The 16251-nt window shown below is 39.8% G+C and overlaps 1 protein-coding gene across 4 annotated transcripts in view; it reads left to right on the forward strand.

The window, feature by feature from the left end:
* fam13b (family with sequence similarity 13 member B) overlaps nucleotides 1-16251 on the forward strand; it is a 138284-nt gene that overhangs the window by 60727 nt on the left and 61306 nt on the right. For all 4 annotated transcript variants that reach the window (XM_042493280.2, XM_042493279.2, XM_042493281.2 and 1 more), the window contains exon 8: nucleotides 15561-15605. In XM_042493280.2, coding sequence (XP_042349214.2) covers nucleotides 15561-15605 — 45 coding nt within the window. The remainder of the gene's footprint in view (nucleotides 1-15560; nucleotides 15606-16251) is intronic.

A 16251-nucleotide genomic window follows, 5' to 3' on the forward strand; every position in this document is an offset into this window, starting at 1 on the left:
GAAGTATATTTTTTAATTTCCACACACAATGAGTTATCTTGGTAAAAAAAAAATCCATAATCTGGTAGCCTACTATCATGAAAAACTTAGAACACCTACATATATTTACATTTTTAAAGGTGAGAACTGGTGAACTTTTTTAATTTTACGTGACTTGATTGATTAAAATATTTGTTGCTGATCGATTTGCTATTCAAATATTATTTATATTTTTTTGGGGGGTAAGAAAAGTGTCACATTCTTTAAAATATTTTCCAAACCCACAGTTTCAAAAATTGGAGGAATGTGTGATTGTCAGACATTTTATTTTAAAATCTCAGTTTATCTTTAATTTATTGCCTATTTTTCAATTTTATCACCTGTTCAAATTGTCTCAATTGTCTCTAACTTTTAAGCTTTGTCTTCACGACTTTGATGAGTAGGCGTACATGTGGATTTTTACTCGAGTAGCTCGCCTTTTCATGTGTACATCAGTTGCACTCTGACACATAACTGGCTGTGACAGCTCTGAAATAGAGAGAAAGTTCTAGTGACTCAACATTAACTGAGGCTGAGTTGTTTGTCTAGCACTTGACAGACAGGGAAGTCTGTCCTCTGTGGCTGCTGCAGCGCTCCCTTAATAGACTGTGACAGCCAACAAACACACATGCACACACCTTACATGCTGACAGCCTCTGCTCATTTCAAATCTATATATAATCCCTGGTATTTCTCCTCTGATCTCTCTGCTTACCCCCCTCACTACTTCCCTCATCCTCTCCTCTGCTTGTATCCTCTCTCACCTTTTGGAAAATATTTTTCATGAGGCCACTGAAATGTCCTGGCAGGCTGAGGAAGAGGACTCTTGGGATGCACTCCTGGCCCCGGTGGTGAGGAGGAGCGGGACGGAGGGATGAATTAATGGAGGGGACGGAGAATCAGAGGGCAGAGAAGGGCAGTGAGGGAGCAAGCAGGAGAGGGTGGGAGAATTGGAAAGTGTCCCTGCTTGTGAACGATTTATTGATTTTCAGTCGGAGTGAAAACGCAATATACCCTCTCTGGAGGGAAAAGGTCAACCCAGCAGATAGCATTTAAACACATTATAAAACACTTGTCTTCAATTTTGTCCTCGGATTAGAGTGTTCGCTCTTGCTGGTGGTTTCTCACCGTTACACACACATCATGCCATCCTGGAGTGAATGACGTGTGCGCCGTCTCGTGTTCCAGATAACCGGTCTTGTCTTTCCCTCTCAGTGAATCCCCCGATGAGATTTTCTTCCTGTTATTTTTATGTGGCAGTGGAAATTATTTATATCCCCTTATGACACTACACGGTTTTGGAGAGCTCTGTTCTTTCTGTTTGTGGCAACAATGTGCACGTGTACACCCACACTCTTCCAGGTCAGGTGAATTTTTTTCATGGGGAAGCACCTGGTGATTCATGCACACACAGGTCTTTGTAATGGTGACTTTTGGCTGCGCGACAAAAACAATTGTGAATTTTTGCGTGTCACACTGTGCGAGATCTGTGTCAGACTGCATGATATTAATTAGAGGCAGATGAATGTGCGGTGAATCAAAATGTTAATCTGTATGAGAGCAGAAGTGCATCATCCGTCTGCAGCGCTCTTATCTTTTCAAAATGCATGCACCGAAAAAAGACCAACACCAACTAACATTTGACTATAGTCTTCAGTGGGAAAGGTTAAAATCAGCATTCACTCCCAGGACAAATGACTCTGCAGTAGTTACAGGTATATATTGACTTGGCTCCGATCTACCGTGATGCAAACATGACACTTGGGTAGACGTGTATTTTCGCCTCTTTTCCAGTAATTTCTGCAACTTTTGGTCATCTCAGCTTGAACTTTGTTCCAAATTAGTCGCCACCAAGTTTTAATGAAGGGCCAAATAATTAACAGATATAAAAAAGAAGAACTACTTACCTACTTTCTATTGTTCCTGTTTTACCAGTCCGTTCATGATGCTCATCGTGACACACCAGTAAAAAACAAACAAACTGAAAGGCATAAGTATCTACTGGCAATGGTAAAAGCATAGGGATGATAACAGTTAAATCAATGATCGATTAATCGGTCGGTAACAATTTATTCGACCCTGTGAAATTGAATCGATCAGTTTATAGGCTGTGCAATACTGTCAAAGTATATAGTATGTTGCTGTGAGCTTTGATTGAGGAAAAGACAGATTTAGTATTGTTTTATATAAGCAAAGTTGTTCTTTTTTCAAATAACAATTGATTGTTAATTTTAACATGAATCCATTAAGGAAACTGCTTACAATTTTCAGCCCTACGAGTCTATAGGCTATTTTTAAGTCTGTTTTCCTTGATTTAAAAAAACTTGCAAATCAGCACTTATTTTGGTGGAAAACAGGGAATATGTGTCTCAGTGTTGGCTGATTCTCTCATTGCCCTGATTGATACTGTGCATATGTTCAATGTATTATTTCTGCATGCCCTTCACGTTAACACAGTATATAGGTCAGTTCAGGAGTGTCAGCTGTGTACTTTAGATGTTTTGACCTAGTTCAAAGATCGCACCTGTTTCTTTTTTATGACTCACACCAGGAACTAAGACTGGCACACTAACTGAGGCCAAATCACTGGTTTGTGTGTTAATCAGTTGGGCCAAATTTTAGAAGTTTTACAATATAGTTTTTACAGTGAAGTATTTATTGATAACTTATTAGATCACAGTAATTGGTCTAAATAGGCTGTACAGTTGTTATATTGGTGCAGTTTGAACAGTTTTTTAGTGTAGATGGATCTTTGCACCCAGGAAATGATTTATTAAAAGCTTTAATACCTTTTTCTGAAATCAAAACAAGTCGGCAGTGAAAAAAAAGTCTAATATGATTTTGGTTCCTTTTATTTATTGCCTTCTGACAGCTGATCTCATTTTGAGTTTTTGAAACAGTCTCTCTCTGATTAATAGTGCATACTGTACGTTACATTGCATAGTAATTTATATGGTAAGATAACTGTCAGAAGTGAACCCTTTTTGAGAGATTCGTCTATCATTGCACAGCCCATTTAAAACTCAAAGCTTCCACTCTTATTTTTTATAATTAAATGCATAAAGAAGTACTGTCTCTCTTTCCTTCAGCTTACTTCATGCCCTCCTCTCTCTCCTCTCTCACCCTTCACTTACCGATTGTGTCGAGGCCTGGGCGCCTGCACTGGGCACAGTGTGTAATACGATATACTAACTGACCTAGATAGCGCCACTCACCACGCGTGCTATCAGTTCTCACCCACAGTTCTCGTACAGCTGTCCTATCTGGCTTTCTAAGGAGCACTCACGTCCCAAAATCATCATGGAAAAAGATTTTATTTTGATTGTCAGCCCACACGTTGCTGCTGAAGCAGCCTTTTGTCAGCACGCTGCCACTGTACTTGCTTTGTGTTAGTCACAGAAGATAAAGTTGAAGTTTGAGATTAGAGTTTGGCCAAACAAATACAAGAACCACGAAGGACAAATCAACACCACACTTTAGATATTGATGCATGACAATCGTTCTGTCTGTCCCTGAGAAATTCCTAGAATATTGTGGAGTTTAGACAAGTGTAACCCAAACAGGAAAGAACCTAAAATTAAAGTTTCGGAGGAAGTCAGGGACTGCTGGAGTATTTAACAATCAGTTACTTTCAAGCACACATTAGACCCTAGTGTATTTCCCTTCGTTTTATTCATAGATATGAAAGGTTTGGAAGAAATGTCAGTGTGTTTGGTGTAGTACAGAAGGAAATGGGGATTGTTGTTGGTTGTATTGTGACAAAACATCAGTGGGGCTGTAAAGTGTGTCAAATGTCAGTTCAGAACTCTATTAAGACCTATTTTTGTACCTCTTTTCTTTATTAAACTGAAAAATACAACTGTAACGTTACACCCTCTGAATCCAAGTTTCTCTCTCTCACTAAGACTATTGCCTTGTTAACTCATTGTAAGCAGACTTTGTTCAAACTCTTGGTTTCATGTTTGTTTTTATAGATATCCATATGGAACCTAGCCTGCCACAGTGGTTGCTATGGCAACAGTTCACAAAAAATGGGTGCTGCTCTTACCATCCTGCCATGTTGATTTAAATCAAAACATCCATTTACTTCTACTGTTTCACCTGTAGTTTATTTTAAGTGACAGTATACCATGGTCATGGACAGTGCTCGTCTCTTATTGGTGGGCTGACAGGATGCCTCATAGATTCAGTCGCTGGGATGATAATTTGTTAGAAATTAGCACATTAATTTACAAGTATCATTTGTTTGGTTATAAAATGTGTTGATCATTTTTAATAAAGAAATGTCCAAAAATAGACAAGAAATGCCCTTCAAAGGATCCCAGGCCCCGAGGTGAAGTCATTCCATAGGTCAGTGTCCTCAAAATGTTTAATTTACAATGATTTAAAATGCATAAAAGCAGCATTTTCTCACACTGATAAATGACTCAAACAATAAATTGGATGTCAAAACTGTCAACAAAACATTTTCTACTTGAGACTAATAATTTCAGCTTTATGAGCAACAGTTATTGCTCACAGTAAAGCTAACTATATAAAACAGACCAAGTAATGCTAAACTTGCCCACAAATAATGTGTACAGTATATCAGGATACCCGTGTATCATTGCTCACGAAGAAATCAGGAATTATTATTACTGTACAGACTGTTTTCTTACTGATGCAGCTCTTCATTTGTTATTGAAAGTCCTGAAAATATCGATACACTGTGTGAATGTTTTTATCTTAACTACTTTTCCAAGTTTGAAAGCAAAACAGTCAGCAGCATATTGTGTTTCCACTGTGACTCCAGATCAGGCAAAAGCTTCAAAGAATGAAAAATACAATATTCAAAGATTACAAGAATGTAATTTTGTAAGTGTAGTCATTTTTTCTTGGTATGTTTTGCTTAAACAAAAGTCACGTTGTCTTAAACTGAAGTGCCGCTACATCTAAACGGGAGTAAGAACCATTGTGTGGCTTTTTTTCCATTTGTAATATATTGACTTACCCTTCTGTGTAGTATTGACTGTTAGTCAGCAGTTCATTTAATTGCTATTCAGATATTCTTTCAACATGATGTATGATTCCTGACCTCAGGTTTAGGCATCCAGACTGGTTGTTTTGTGGGCACCGTGCCACTAAGGCTCTCGGACAAAGATGCTTTAAATGCACTTAACAAATCTCATCCAGTCTCCTACAGTGAGATGGCAAACATCTCTGAAAGCCATGACTTGCAGATTAAAATGGCATTCTGTTATAATTTCTTTGATCAAATCTGAATCTGGTTTATTGCAAAGTAGCTTTTCGTATACAAGGAATTTGCTTTGGTGTGTTGGTGCAAAACATAAAAATATTAAGACAAATTTAAATAAACAATAAAGGCTATTAGAGCAAACAGCAGGAGACACATATACTACATGGAATATAAGAAAATAACAATAGAAATATGATAAAAATGTATTTTTTTTAAAAAGTGCAATATGTCTGAATAAAAATGACAGTGCTCTGCAGCTCTTAGAAGTGATATTCATGCGCAGAAATAGGCTAAACATTGTCCAAGTAACATGCACAAGTTCACAGTATAAAATATAGTATGCAATGTACAGAGATAACAGAGCAAGAAATGTGTGTTAATATAACACACTAATAAACATGAAAATGTTAATGTAATGTCGGACAGACTTACGTCACAGACTTGTCTTGTCTGGTCCAAGCAAAATGTTGCTACAATCTTACAGTAATTTGTTTAGATTGGAGTAACTTCTTAAGTAGGGCTGCATTTAACAATTATTTTCATTTTTGACTAATAAGCAGATTATTTTTTCTGATAATTTGATGAATTGTTTTGTCTATAAAATGTAAAAAAAAAAAAAAAAAAAAAGTTGAAAATGCTCATTAAATTTCCAAAAGCGCAAAATGACACCTTAGACTGGCTTTTTTGTCCAACTAACATCGATTAATCAACTGATCATTGCAGCTGTGTTCGAGTATTTTTAGATTACTCTTTTGAAAATCTTTTTCGTTATCGCTTCTCTCTTTTGTAATGCTTCTCTTCGTGGTGCTCGGTATAACCTCCTGAAATTTCCAACACGACATCATTTCTTCCTTGATTTGAGCAAAGTTGATCTGAAGTCTTGTTCTATTGGAAACACACTGACTGACTCAGAGACATTTTGAGGACAGAAGGAACTAACCCAGTTTCCTTGAGAATGATGTGTGCGTGCTTTGTTTCAGTCATGATTATCAGCGTGTTTACGGTCCACAAATGCCCCACGTTATCTCACATTACAGTGTAGACAGAGATATAAGTTTGAGTGTACATGGATTATTTGCATGTCCCTCTCCCTTCTTTTCTCTGTTGCTGAATTTGTCCCCCCTTCTTTCCTCCTGCGTTTGTTTGACTTCCTAGTTTTCCCTCAGTGTCTCTTCATACTCAGCTCTTTATTCATCACTGTCACTCCTCTGAGCTATTTTCTGATCAATAATTTGTTAAATGAAAAAAGAAGCTGACATTACATAAGGCTTGCAGAGGGTTAGACAGAGTGTGCATCTTGTGTGTATATTTATGCTTGTGTGTGTGTGTGTGTCATTACACAATCCACTGGTCCGGCTGTAATAACTGCTGAGTTTAAAGTCATCACTGAGTGGACCAAAAAGATCAAACCTCCCTCCCCTTACTGCCTCCTGATTGGCTCACAGAAGTCCTTCCCTTTTTATGACTGGCTCCCAACTTCAGCCCCTCCCATCCCATTGGTCCTCCCGAGGGTTGTTGCCTGGTTACATCAGAAGCTCATATATTTGAGCAGAGCTCTGGATGTTTACTGCAGCACTTCTACAGACAGAGTGCAGACTGAGACAACCTCACACACTCATTCAAGAACACACACACACACACATATCAGTTCAGAGGACGCCACAGAATGCACCCAGGCGATACCCTGACTCTGACGCTAGATCTGCTGGTGCTGACGCTGACACCTCAAAGCGCTCAACTGGGATAACCGACCCGCTGGATACAAGGCCGACCTACAGACCGACCCGACACTGACAGAGGAGAAATCTGAAGGAGAGTTCAGACACAACAAGCCTAACAGCTGGATACTGCTCCTGCAGGAGATGTGTCAAGTGGTAAACAGGCAAAGAGAAGAAAGGGGCAGAAATCGTGCTGAGTTTGGTTAAAAGTCAAGCCGACTTCTCTGCAGGGTTTAATAAAGAAAAAAAAACTGGACTTGTAATAACCTTCAGTACGTTTTAGCTCTCTGACCGCACCGGGCAAAGGAAGAAGAAGAGACAGAACAGAGAAACTGACAAACCAGACATACGACACAACCTTCACCCTGAAACACCTTCAGGCTGATACATAAATACCCAAAACAAAACAAAAAGGACCGTGAGAGAAAACTGGAAAAATGAGAATGGCCTGTGACATTCTGCTGCAGAGGTAAACATCAGGGTTATGTAACTCTGTCTGACTGGATTTAATGATTGGATGGATGGATGGATGGATGGATGGATGGATGGATGGATGGATGGATGGATGGTGGAGAAAGCAAATATGTGAGAGATATAAGTAAATGAATGAATGAGCACTCGAGGGTAAACGAGAGGAAACATTGCAAGAAATCAGATGAATGAAGTAGATTATTAAAAATTCAATTATCAGAGGAAACCTAGACGAATGAATCGACTGGGAATGAATTAGTGGAAATCTTCATTTCAAGTGATGTAACACCTTTTTACTATGAATGGAAGAATGGAGGGAAATGAGCCCGGATTGTGTGTCCTCGCACATTGTTTTGTCACCAGGCAGAGATGAAAGACAAAAGAGAGAGTCGAGAGGAAGTCTGTGGCTTTTCTTGTTCAGGAATAGAAACGGAGCAGGAGACGATGAAGAGAAAGGGGTCGTGGCTTTACTTAACAGCTGGTATTGTGTTATGCAATCTAAGTATACAGAAAGCAGGGGGGTGTGGTTGAGAATGTGTCAGCATTTTCAATAAGTGGAGGGACAGAAAATGGCATTTGTCCCCCTTTAATAAGCATTTTCTTTATGAAGAAACCTCTCTGAAGGTGGTAGACGCATGTAAGTAGGTGCACTCGTGATTGGTGGAAGTCATGGTTGTTTGCAGTTTGTGCACGTTTTTATCTTGCTTGAGTAGGGATGGGACAATAAATGATTTTATTGTGGATCATAATAACTAAAATGATTCATTTCATTAGCCAGCAGATCACAGTGTCATTATTCCAAGAATTTTGAAAATGGCCCAGAAGAGTTTTTCAGATTCCAAAGTGACGTCCTCATGTCTTATTTTGTCTGACCAACAGTTCAAAGCCTAATTTTCAATTTTTTTTTCTTAAATAGAAAAACAGAGATAATCAGGAAATCCTCACCCTTTTTTCATTTTTAATCTGAAATAATTGATTAAATAGAGAGGGCACCCAGGAGTTCCCCTGCAGAGCGTGCACCCCGTGCACTAAGGCCGGTCCTTACTTTCAGTGACCGGGGTTCAATATCAGCCCGAGTCATCCCCCTCTCGCTCCCCCCTTTTTCTGTCACCTGTCATCTAAATTATCGAGCAAAGGCAAAAAGGCCAAAAAAAATATTTTTTTAAATAGCAAAAGAGGAATGCTTTGGTAAAATGACTAATTACTTTTTTTGTCTTTGTGTTTTGTAATTCACATACAAATTGAATATCTTTTGGTTTTGACTATTGGTTGAATGCAATCTTTTTAATTTGGAGATTTTTTTCCACATTTCATTGACTAACATTTCATCGACTAATCCTCAGAACAGTTGATAATAAACAATAGTCTTTGGTTGTACCCCTTACCTGGAGAATATGCATACAAAATACAAAATTTAACAACCACTAGAAACCACAATAACTTTTGACAGACACATAGACATGCACATACATTGTTTATTTATATACATTGTTCAGTAAATTAAATGTGTCCTCAGAACATTTTAAGTGCAGCTATCACTTTTCAGTGTTGCATCAGCTCCTCATGACTCTGCAAGAATAATATTTAATTGAAGGAGGGGTGAGGAAGCAGAGCGAAGAGGCTGTGAAGGATTTGTTGAGTCAGCTACACAAAATAGTTGATTCTTCTCAGATGGATAATAAAGAAAAGTAAATGAAGTAGAGCTGCAATGGTCATTTATAATCCTCAGTGCAAAACAATGATGGAAACAAACAAACAATTGAGGAGAAAACCAAACACAGATTTTAAATCTTTGACCTGGTCAGCGTTTAAGTTGTTTGAATGCAAACACATGAAGTAAAGGCTTTGAGAGAGTTTCTTGGCTCCAATGTGAAGCCCTATAAATGTTTACTGTTTCAGAGGCAGCGAGCTGTTTATGAGACGCAAGACGATGCTTCTGTGTGTGAAGGGAGAGTTTAAAGAGATAAAGTGTGTGTTTGTTGAAGTAGGTTAATTGCCAAAGTGAAATATGTTGTCCCCTGCATGCTGATATACATGAATTGGGTGCAGTGTGTGTGTGTGCGTGCACATGTGCGTTTGTGTGTGTGTGCAAGCCAATGTGCGTGTAGGTGGATGCGTAGACTGCAGCAGTCGGTAGTACCACCCAGCCAGAACACAGTAGAGTCAGATTTGCTGACAACAGCTCCTCTTTGGAATCACAACTAACCTCAAACTCACCTTAAACACACACACACACACACACACACACACACACACACACACACACACACACACACTCTGCTTCCTTTATATCGAGCCACCAGAATGATTGTTGTAAACGACATAAGGACGCCCTTTGTCAGCCCTTTTTCTCGTTACTGCCTGCTCCCTGACAACAAAAAGTTCCTCTGTTGTCATTTTCTTTTGTTAATTTAATGCAGCAGACAAACCTCCGTCATCCTGAGATGTTTTAGTCACTCAGTCAGCTGAGACGAGGCTGCTCATACCACCGCACAGCGTTTAAGCTCTGCAGTAAATACTGTGAAACTGATACTGTTGCCCTATATATATATATATATATATATATATATATATATATATATATATATATATATATATATATATATATATATATATATATATATATATATATATGATATGATATGATATGATATGTATACAATATGGTATGTATACATTTAGGCCAGTGCTTACACAAAAACAAAAATAGGCAGGCAGTAGAGACTGAAAGCTGGACTGAGGTGTGCAGTTACTGAGACACAGTACAAATAAGAACTTAACCTTGGTACAGATGATAAAGATGAGCAAGACCGAGGTTCTAAATTTTACTGCAGTATATCAACAGCAAGGCTGTAGTTCTCAGTGATTTTATCTGCTAATAAATGAAGGTCACAAACCCTCTGGAGATGTAAAATGACAGATTACAATGTGATACGAGGCCTGGTTCCTCCACAGCAGAAACAAAACATGATATTCCTTAGTTTAGATTAGATTAAATTCGATTTGTGCGGTAACAAAACTGTTTAAGTGGCTGTTCTGACATACTGAAGTTCATAGGCTCGCATGAGACAGACAATTTAACAAAACAGGTGCAGTTAAGTTCACCTTTTACAAACATTTTGTGTGCTCCTGTTTAAAACCATCATAGTGTCTATTGACATAAATGAAAATGTTTTCAAAACAGGAACATTAAAAATCAAAATCATTATGTTAAACATGGGGCTGACTTCAGAATCTCTGGGTAATGAAATGTAGACAGATGCTGTTTTATAATATTAATATTTACTTTATACCTTCGGTTGAATTGAAACCTCTCAGCCCTCAGGTGATGCACACCTGCCGCCCGATGCAGTGATCTGCCACCAGAGAGAGGCTTCCTGTTGCCAGGGGATCTGTTTAGCAGACTGCAGATTAGCCTGACGCGATCTGATTGAATCTGGCAAAGAACTGGTATTACTCTTCCACTCACCTCAGATGCCTTCAGGATGCAGCTGATAAAGCAGTTAGTTAAATCAAAACAGTAAATGAATAATGAGTAATGTGTGTCGAACCCATGATAATGTGCAGCTCGCAGTTACGAGCGCATGACAAAGTCATCACCCCTAAATCAAACCGGAAAACAAGCGTACAGTTTGTTTGCCTCAGAGACGTCATCAAAGACAAGGTGACCACTGAGGTCACTTTAAAAGGTTTTACAGTATCACTGCCAGCGAACAGCTAACTAAAGGTGTGTCTCCTTAAGATGTTATCGAGGCCTTATCTCCATCTTTGGCAACGACTGCAGTCGTGTCTGTTGGGCGAGAGCTGATCTAATCCAACCTACTTAGAGCACTTTTAAAAGCCAAGCTGTTATTCGCCTACTAGTGCGTTATTGTTGCACCCGTGCAAATGTTGTAGATTTAGGCCAAAAGCAAAAACAAAAATAAATACTAAATACTCGCCTTCATGTGAGGACACACCTTGCTGTTGAGTGCACTGTTAGCTGCAAGATGTGTAATCCAACAGTAATCTTCATTGAAATGGCCCGTTGATGAGTGTTTTTATGCACTTAAATCTAAATATCATATGTCAAAAAAAAACCCACTTATAAACAAATAAACCATCCATATTAAAGAGTAACTTAACAATTGGCTAAAATCTTCCACTACCCTCTCTAATTTAAAGTTTTGATTATGTCGCACCCGTAATAACGCCCAAAAGTGATGTAAAGGTTCACTTCCAAAACACTGCTGCAGAGTGAGAAGATAGTAAAGAAGACAAAATAAAAAAGACAAAAAAAAACACAAAATAAGAAGTTTATCCAGTTCACTTTTTTCGACATTCCTGTCAGTGCAATAACCATTGGGTTGTTTTATACTGTAATATTATATTATTATGGTTTCTAGCTTTTTTTAGATAATATTAAGTGTGTGTCATGGAAAAAAACACAAAGAGACACTAATGTGTTGTTTTCTTTAATCTATCATGTACACGAATCCAAAAAAGCTTTTCAAGAAATGCTGTTCTTATGTTTGTTCAGTATGAAAACTTTAACTATACAGAATACTGAGAAGCTCATGACATTGACATTAGAATCCTAAATGAACATTTGATGCTGTGCACCTCCTTTTTTTTGGCATGTGTATTCATTCTGTGTAAACCAAGTATTTCTGGACTGCGGATAAAGATCAGGCTACACTAATACTATTGGTAATATACAATTTGTAGAATTAGATTCCACTGGGGGCTAGTAAAAATAATCATGCAGCAAAGGGCCGAGTGTCACAACTGAACCTGCGTTGCTGCAGGAAGGACTCGGCCTGCAGCACAGGAGGTCGCTCTACCAGGTGAGGTAAGGGTTACCTCAATGACATCATAAACTATGAAAACAGAGTTTCGTAGCTTCATCGGAAAACCTCAAAAGTAACTTTGAATGTCAAATATGAAATTTGGTACCACCCTGCTGACAGCTATGCTGCTTGATTAGTAAAGGAAACTTTCCACCTTGAGACGTAATCAAAATGCCACTTTCTCCTTCAGCAGGGAGCTATTATACTCAGCCTCTGCCTGTCATGGTGTCCTCAGCAGGGAAGAAATGCCCCAAAGGGCCCTACAAAGGGTGTCATGTTTGGGCCTTTAGGGCTCAATTGAAGCTGATAGAAACGTTATCTCTGCTGCAGCTCAGGGAGCTCGAGGAGGGCAGAAACAGCCGAAGGCAGCAACAGTGATTTTAGTTCGAGCCCTCTGGAGGAAAATGGTGTAAGATCAGATAATATCTCTGCTACTTAAGGCACGCTGAGATTATGTAACGTCCTCGAGGACCCTATCAAGGATCTATTGTTAGTGATGCAGCCACACAACGCGGTCCCTTTGGGCACAACGCAGCAGGAGAGCGTGAGCTGTCAGATGTTATCAGCGCTTCGAACGAACAGTCGCTGCTGTAGGGAGGCTGCAGGGCGCATTCTTGTTTAAAGGGCACTTCTCTGTGTTGACTAACAGGAGTTTAAAATGACAAAAGATCTGATGTAAACTCAGTCCAGATTATTATGAACTCTCAAATGTGGGAGAGAGACGGGTGAAATAGATGCTGGCCTTACACAAGCCAGAAGCTTTTCACGTTTCATTACTTCACTCACACCCACAAGGCTTTTGTTTTTGGCTGGTTTGGCAGGCTTACTGTTTGATCTCCACAACTCTTTTCTTTGTGTCTGTCTCTTCATCACACACACATCCATGATCAAGGTTACAGAGTCAGAAAGGGAACTGAGAGATGCTTGTTACAGTCAGAGCCAGTTAGAATCAGGGAAGGAGATTAGGGAGAAACGAAACACTGGAGACAGACAGAGAGGAGAACTTGAGAATAATCAATAAAGTGGTGTGTACATAGAAATAAAAAATAAGATAAAGAGAAAAAAATGACAGCTAGATGACAAGAAAAGCAATAAGAAACAAGGGGAGGGTAAGAAGAAAAGAGGGAGAAATAAGAATAAAGTTGGAAGGCATTATCGTTTCCTATCTGCCATTAATAATTCAGCCTGTATCGATCTACCCGAGGACTTTTTACTGCATAAGAGAGAGAGAGAGAGAGAGAGTGTGTGTGTGTGTGTGTGTGTGTGTGTGTGTGTGTGTGTGTGTGTGTGTGTTCGCTCGCGCGCGCGCGTGTGCGTATGCGTGTGTGCGTGCGTGCGTGCGTGCGTGCGTGCGTGTGTGCGTGCTCGCTCGCTCTCGCGCGTGCACATGCCAACATACATCCTCACAAAAAGGTTGCATAACGTCAGCTTCTGTTTTTTCTAATGAGATGAGTTTGACCACCTGAGTCTCACACACACACACAGTATATATGCAGATGTACCCACCCATGCTCTTGGTCATAATGTGAACGACCTTGTGCTGAGTGTGTAGGAGTGTTATATAAATCTGGCGTGCCTGTCAGTGTGTGTGTTTGTGAGGCCAGCGGCAGGCTGCTGAATCAACGGACACTTTTCAGCCGCCTCCCTGTTTCATGCCCCACACACACACACACACACACACACACACAGAGACACAGACACACAGACACTAGGGCATTCACGACTGCTGCATTTTAGTAGTCTGCAGTTACTCCCAAACAGTGGTCATTTAATTGCAGGAAATATAGAATACTTTTGAAACTAATTGTGCTCGCAGTTCATCATATTGACGTGTCGTATGTGAGGCTGCACTGGGTCAGGTGCGTGGTGGGTGACCTTCAGAAAGGTGATAAGCGAGTGGTCTTTTGTCTTAATTTCATTTCGGGGCTCACTTCTGTCTGTAAAAAAGAATGCACGTCGAATCGTGGTTGTTAGATTATAAAGACTTCACATGGTTATTAAAGGATTTGAGGTTTTGGGTTGTGGGTCTTGTGTCTATGGGTCAGGTTGTGTTGTAGAACGATCTGGTCATATGCGCTGGCGGCTGGGCAGGTGCTGTATTGCACATTGCATTCCCCATTTGGATGTGGGTCTTAAAAGTGACACCCCAGCAGGACTCTGATGTTAGGGGATAATGTAGCCCGATTAGAAAACATGAATGATGTCCCGAGGGTCATCATTAGACACTGCAGCAACCTATCCAATATCAGTCACTACGAAATTTACGAACAGATGTGTTAGTTTCTTTTTCTGTGGTCGGTGATCAGATGTTCAGACAGTTCTCTGATTCTGATCTGCCTGCTTAGATAGATGTTGAACCTCGATAATGTTGCTTTAAAGGTTATGTATAGCGCTGTTTCTGTTGTGGTCGTTCAGGGTCGCCTAACGTAAATCTCAGCTCACAGTTTTATCTTCTCTGTTAAGATGTTTCCACACCGTTTTATGTTGTCAAGCATCAGAACATGCAGCTACGTTTCTTTCTGCCTCTCGCTGTGCCGCACACTGCACAGTGTTAAAATCACGCATGAAAACTACGACTCATCTATAACAACCACCCACAGCGCCCCCGGCTGCAAATCTGTAGATGCATTGTCTCTGTTTATAAGTCTACAGCGATACACAGTGTTGACTCTTGGTTTTATAGTCGACTATCCTGTGAAACCCTCAAAACACACACACACACACACACACACACACACACACACACTTCCTTGTTAATGGAGGAACATTGAAAAAAATTGACTTGACACACAAACACCCTTCTATCTGATCAGCAGGATTTAGCAGAGCTCTGTAGCCCAAATAACAATCTGCCCACCCAGAGTGGCGCCACTGACTGGAATTATTTTGTGTGTGTGTGTGTGTGTGTGTGTGTGTGTGTGTGTGTGTGTGTGTGTGTGTGTGTGTGTGTGTGTGTGTGAGAGTGTGGCACATTTCTTGAAATTGTCTTTTGGCACTCGGGATCTTATAATTAGGAGAAAACTGCAGTGAAAACATGAAATCATCGTACTGATTTCCACACTTTTTAATTCTTCTTTTTTGTCCTCTTTCTCTCAAAACAATCAGCGATTATTCTCTTGCTCTCTACAAATAAATGTGTTCATGGTTATTTTCATTCTTCTTCTCTGTTTTGTCTTCCCCTCTTGCTGCCTGACACCCTCCAAGGTCATTTCATGTCAGTATATGAAGTGAGTCAAGGAGTATGTGATGTTCTAACCATGTTGTCCTTTTCTCTCTTTCTCTCTACAGTTCCCACCTCTCCCCCATATCCATCCTGCCTGCTGACTCTGCTGAGTAAGTACACACACACACACACACTTACCAGCAATTTATCCTCTCGCAATAATGTACATAGGCTCTTCTTTATGTGCGTACACTGTAGCAGCGTACAGACACACACAGCTAACATTCCAGCCACACTAAGACACCATAACATGTCATTTTATGCTCAACTAACATGAGAAAAATCTTAATGCACGCAGCTTTTATAATTTTATGAAGAGGAAGATAGTGGAGCTGTAAACCACACATAAGAGACCAGGTTAGTGGAAGTTTAAAGAGCTCGTAAAGGGACGAGAGGCAGACAAAATGACCGAAATCACGAAAGCAGAAATGCAGAGTTGAGAGTTGTGAGAAAGTTAAGAGGAAGTGATAAGGAGGAAGGGGGAAAGCCGGCATCATGTTTTGTTTTATGAAGCTAAACTAACGCATTTTGCATGGCTCAGTGCTTTTGGAGCCTCAAAGACACAAACCCAGCAATCACATGACTGTCAGGCCTCTGCCTCCTCATGCTTCTGCACGGCATGGAAACAAAATAAAATCATTTTCTTTGGTGCTATACATTCATGTAACTGTACTGACCTGAAGCCTGAGGGCACAAAGATGTCACAGATCTCAGGAATAGCACATGAAAGCTGAAATTCTGTATTTTAATTCAATG

Source organism: Plectropomus leopardus, chromosome 8 (genome assembly GCF_026936395.1).
Source record: "Plectropomus leopardus strain MGB_pleo_1.0 chromosome 8, ASM2693639v1, whole genome shotgun sequence".
Taxonomy (NCBI): Eukaryota; Metazoa; Chordata; class Actinopteri; order Perciformes; family Serranidae; genus Plectropomus; species Plectropomus leopardus.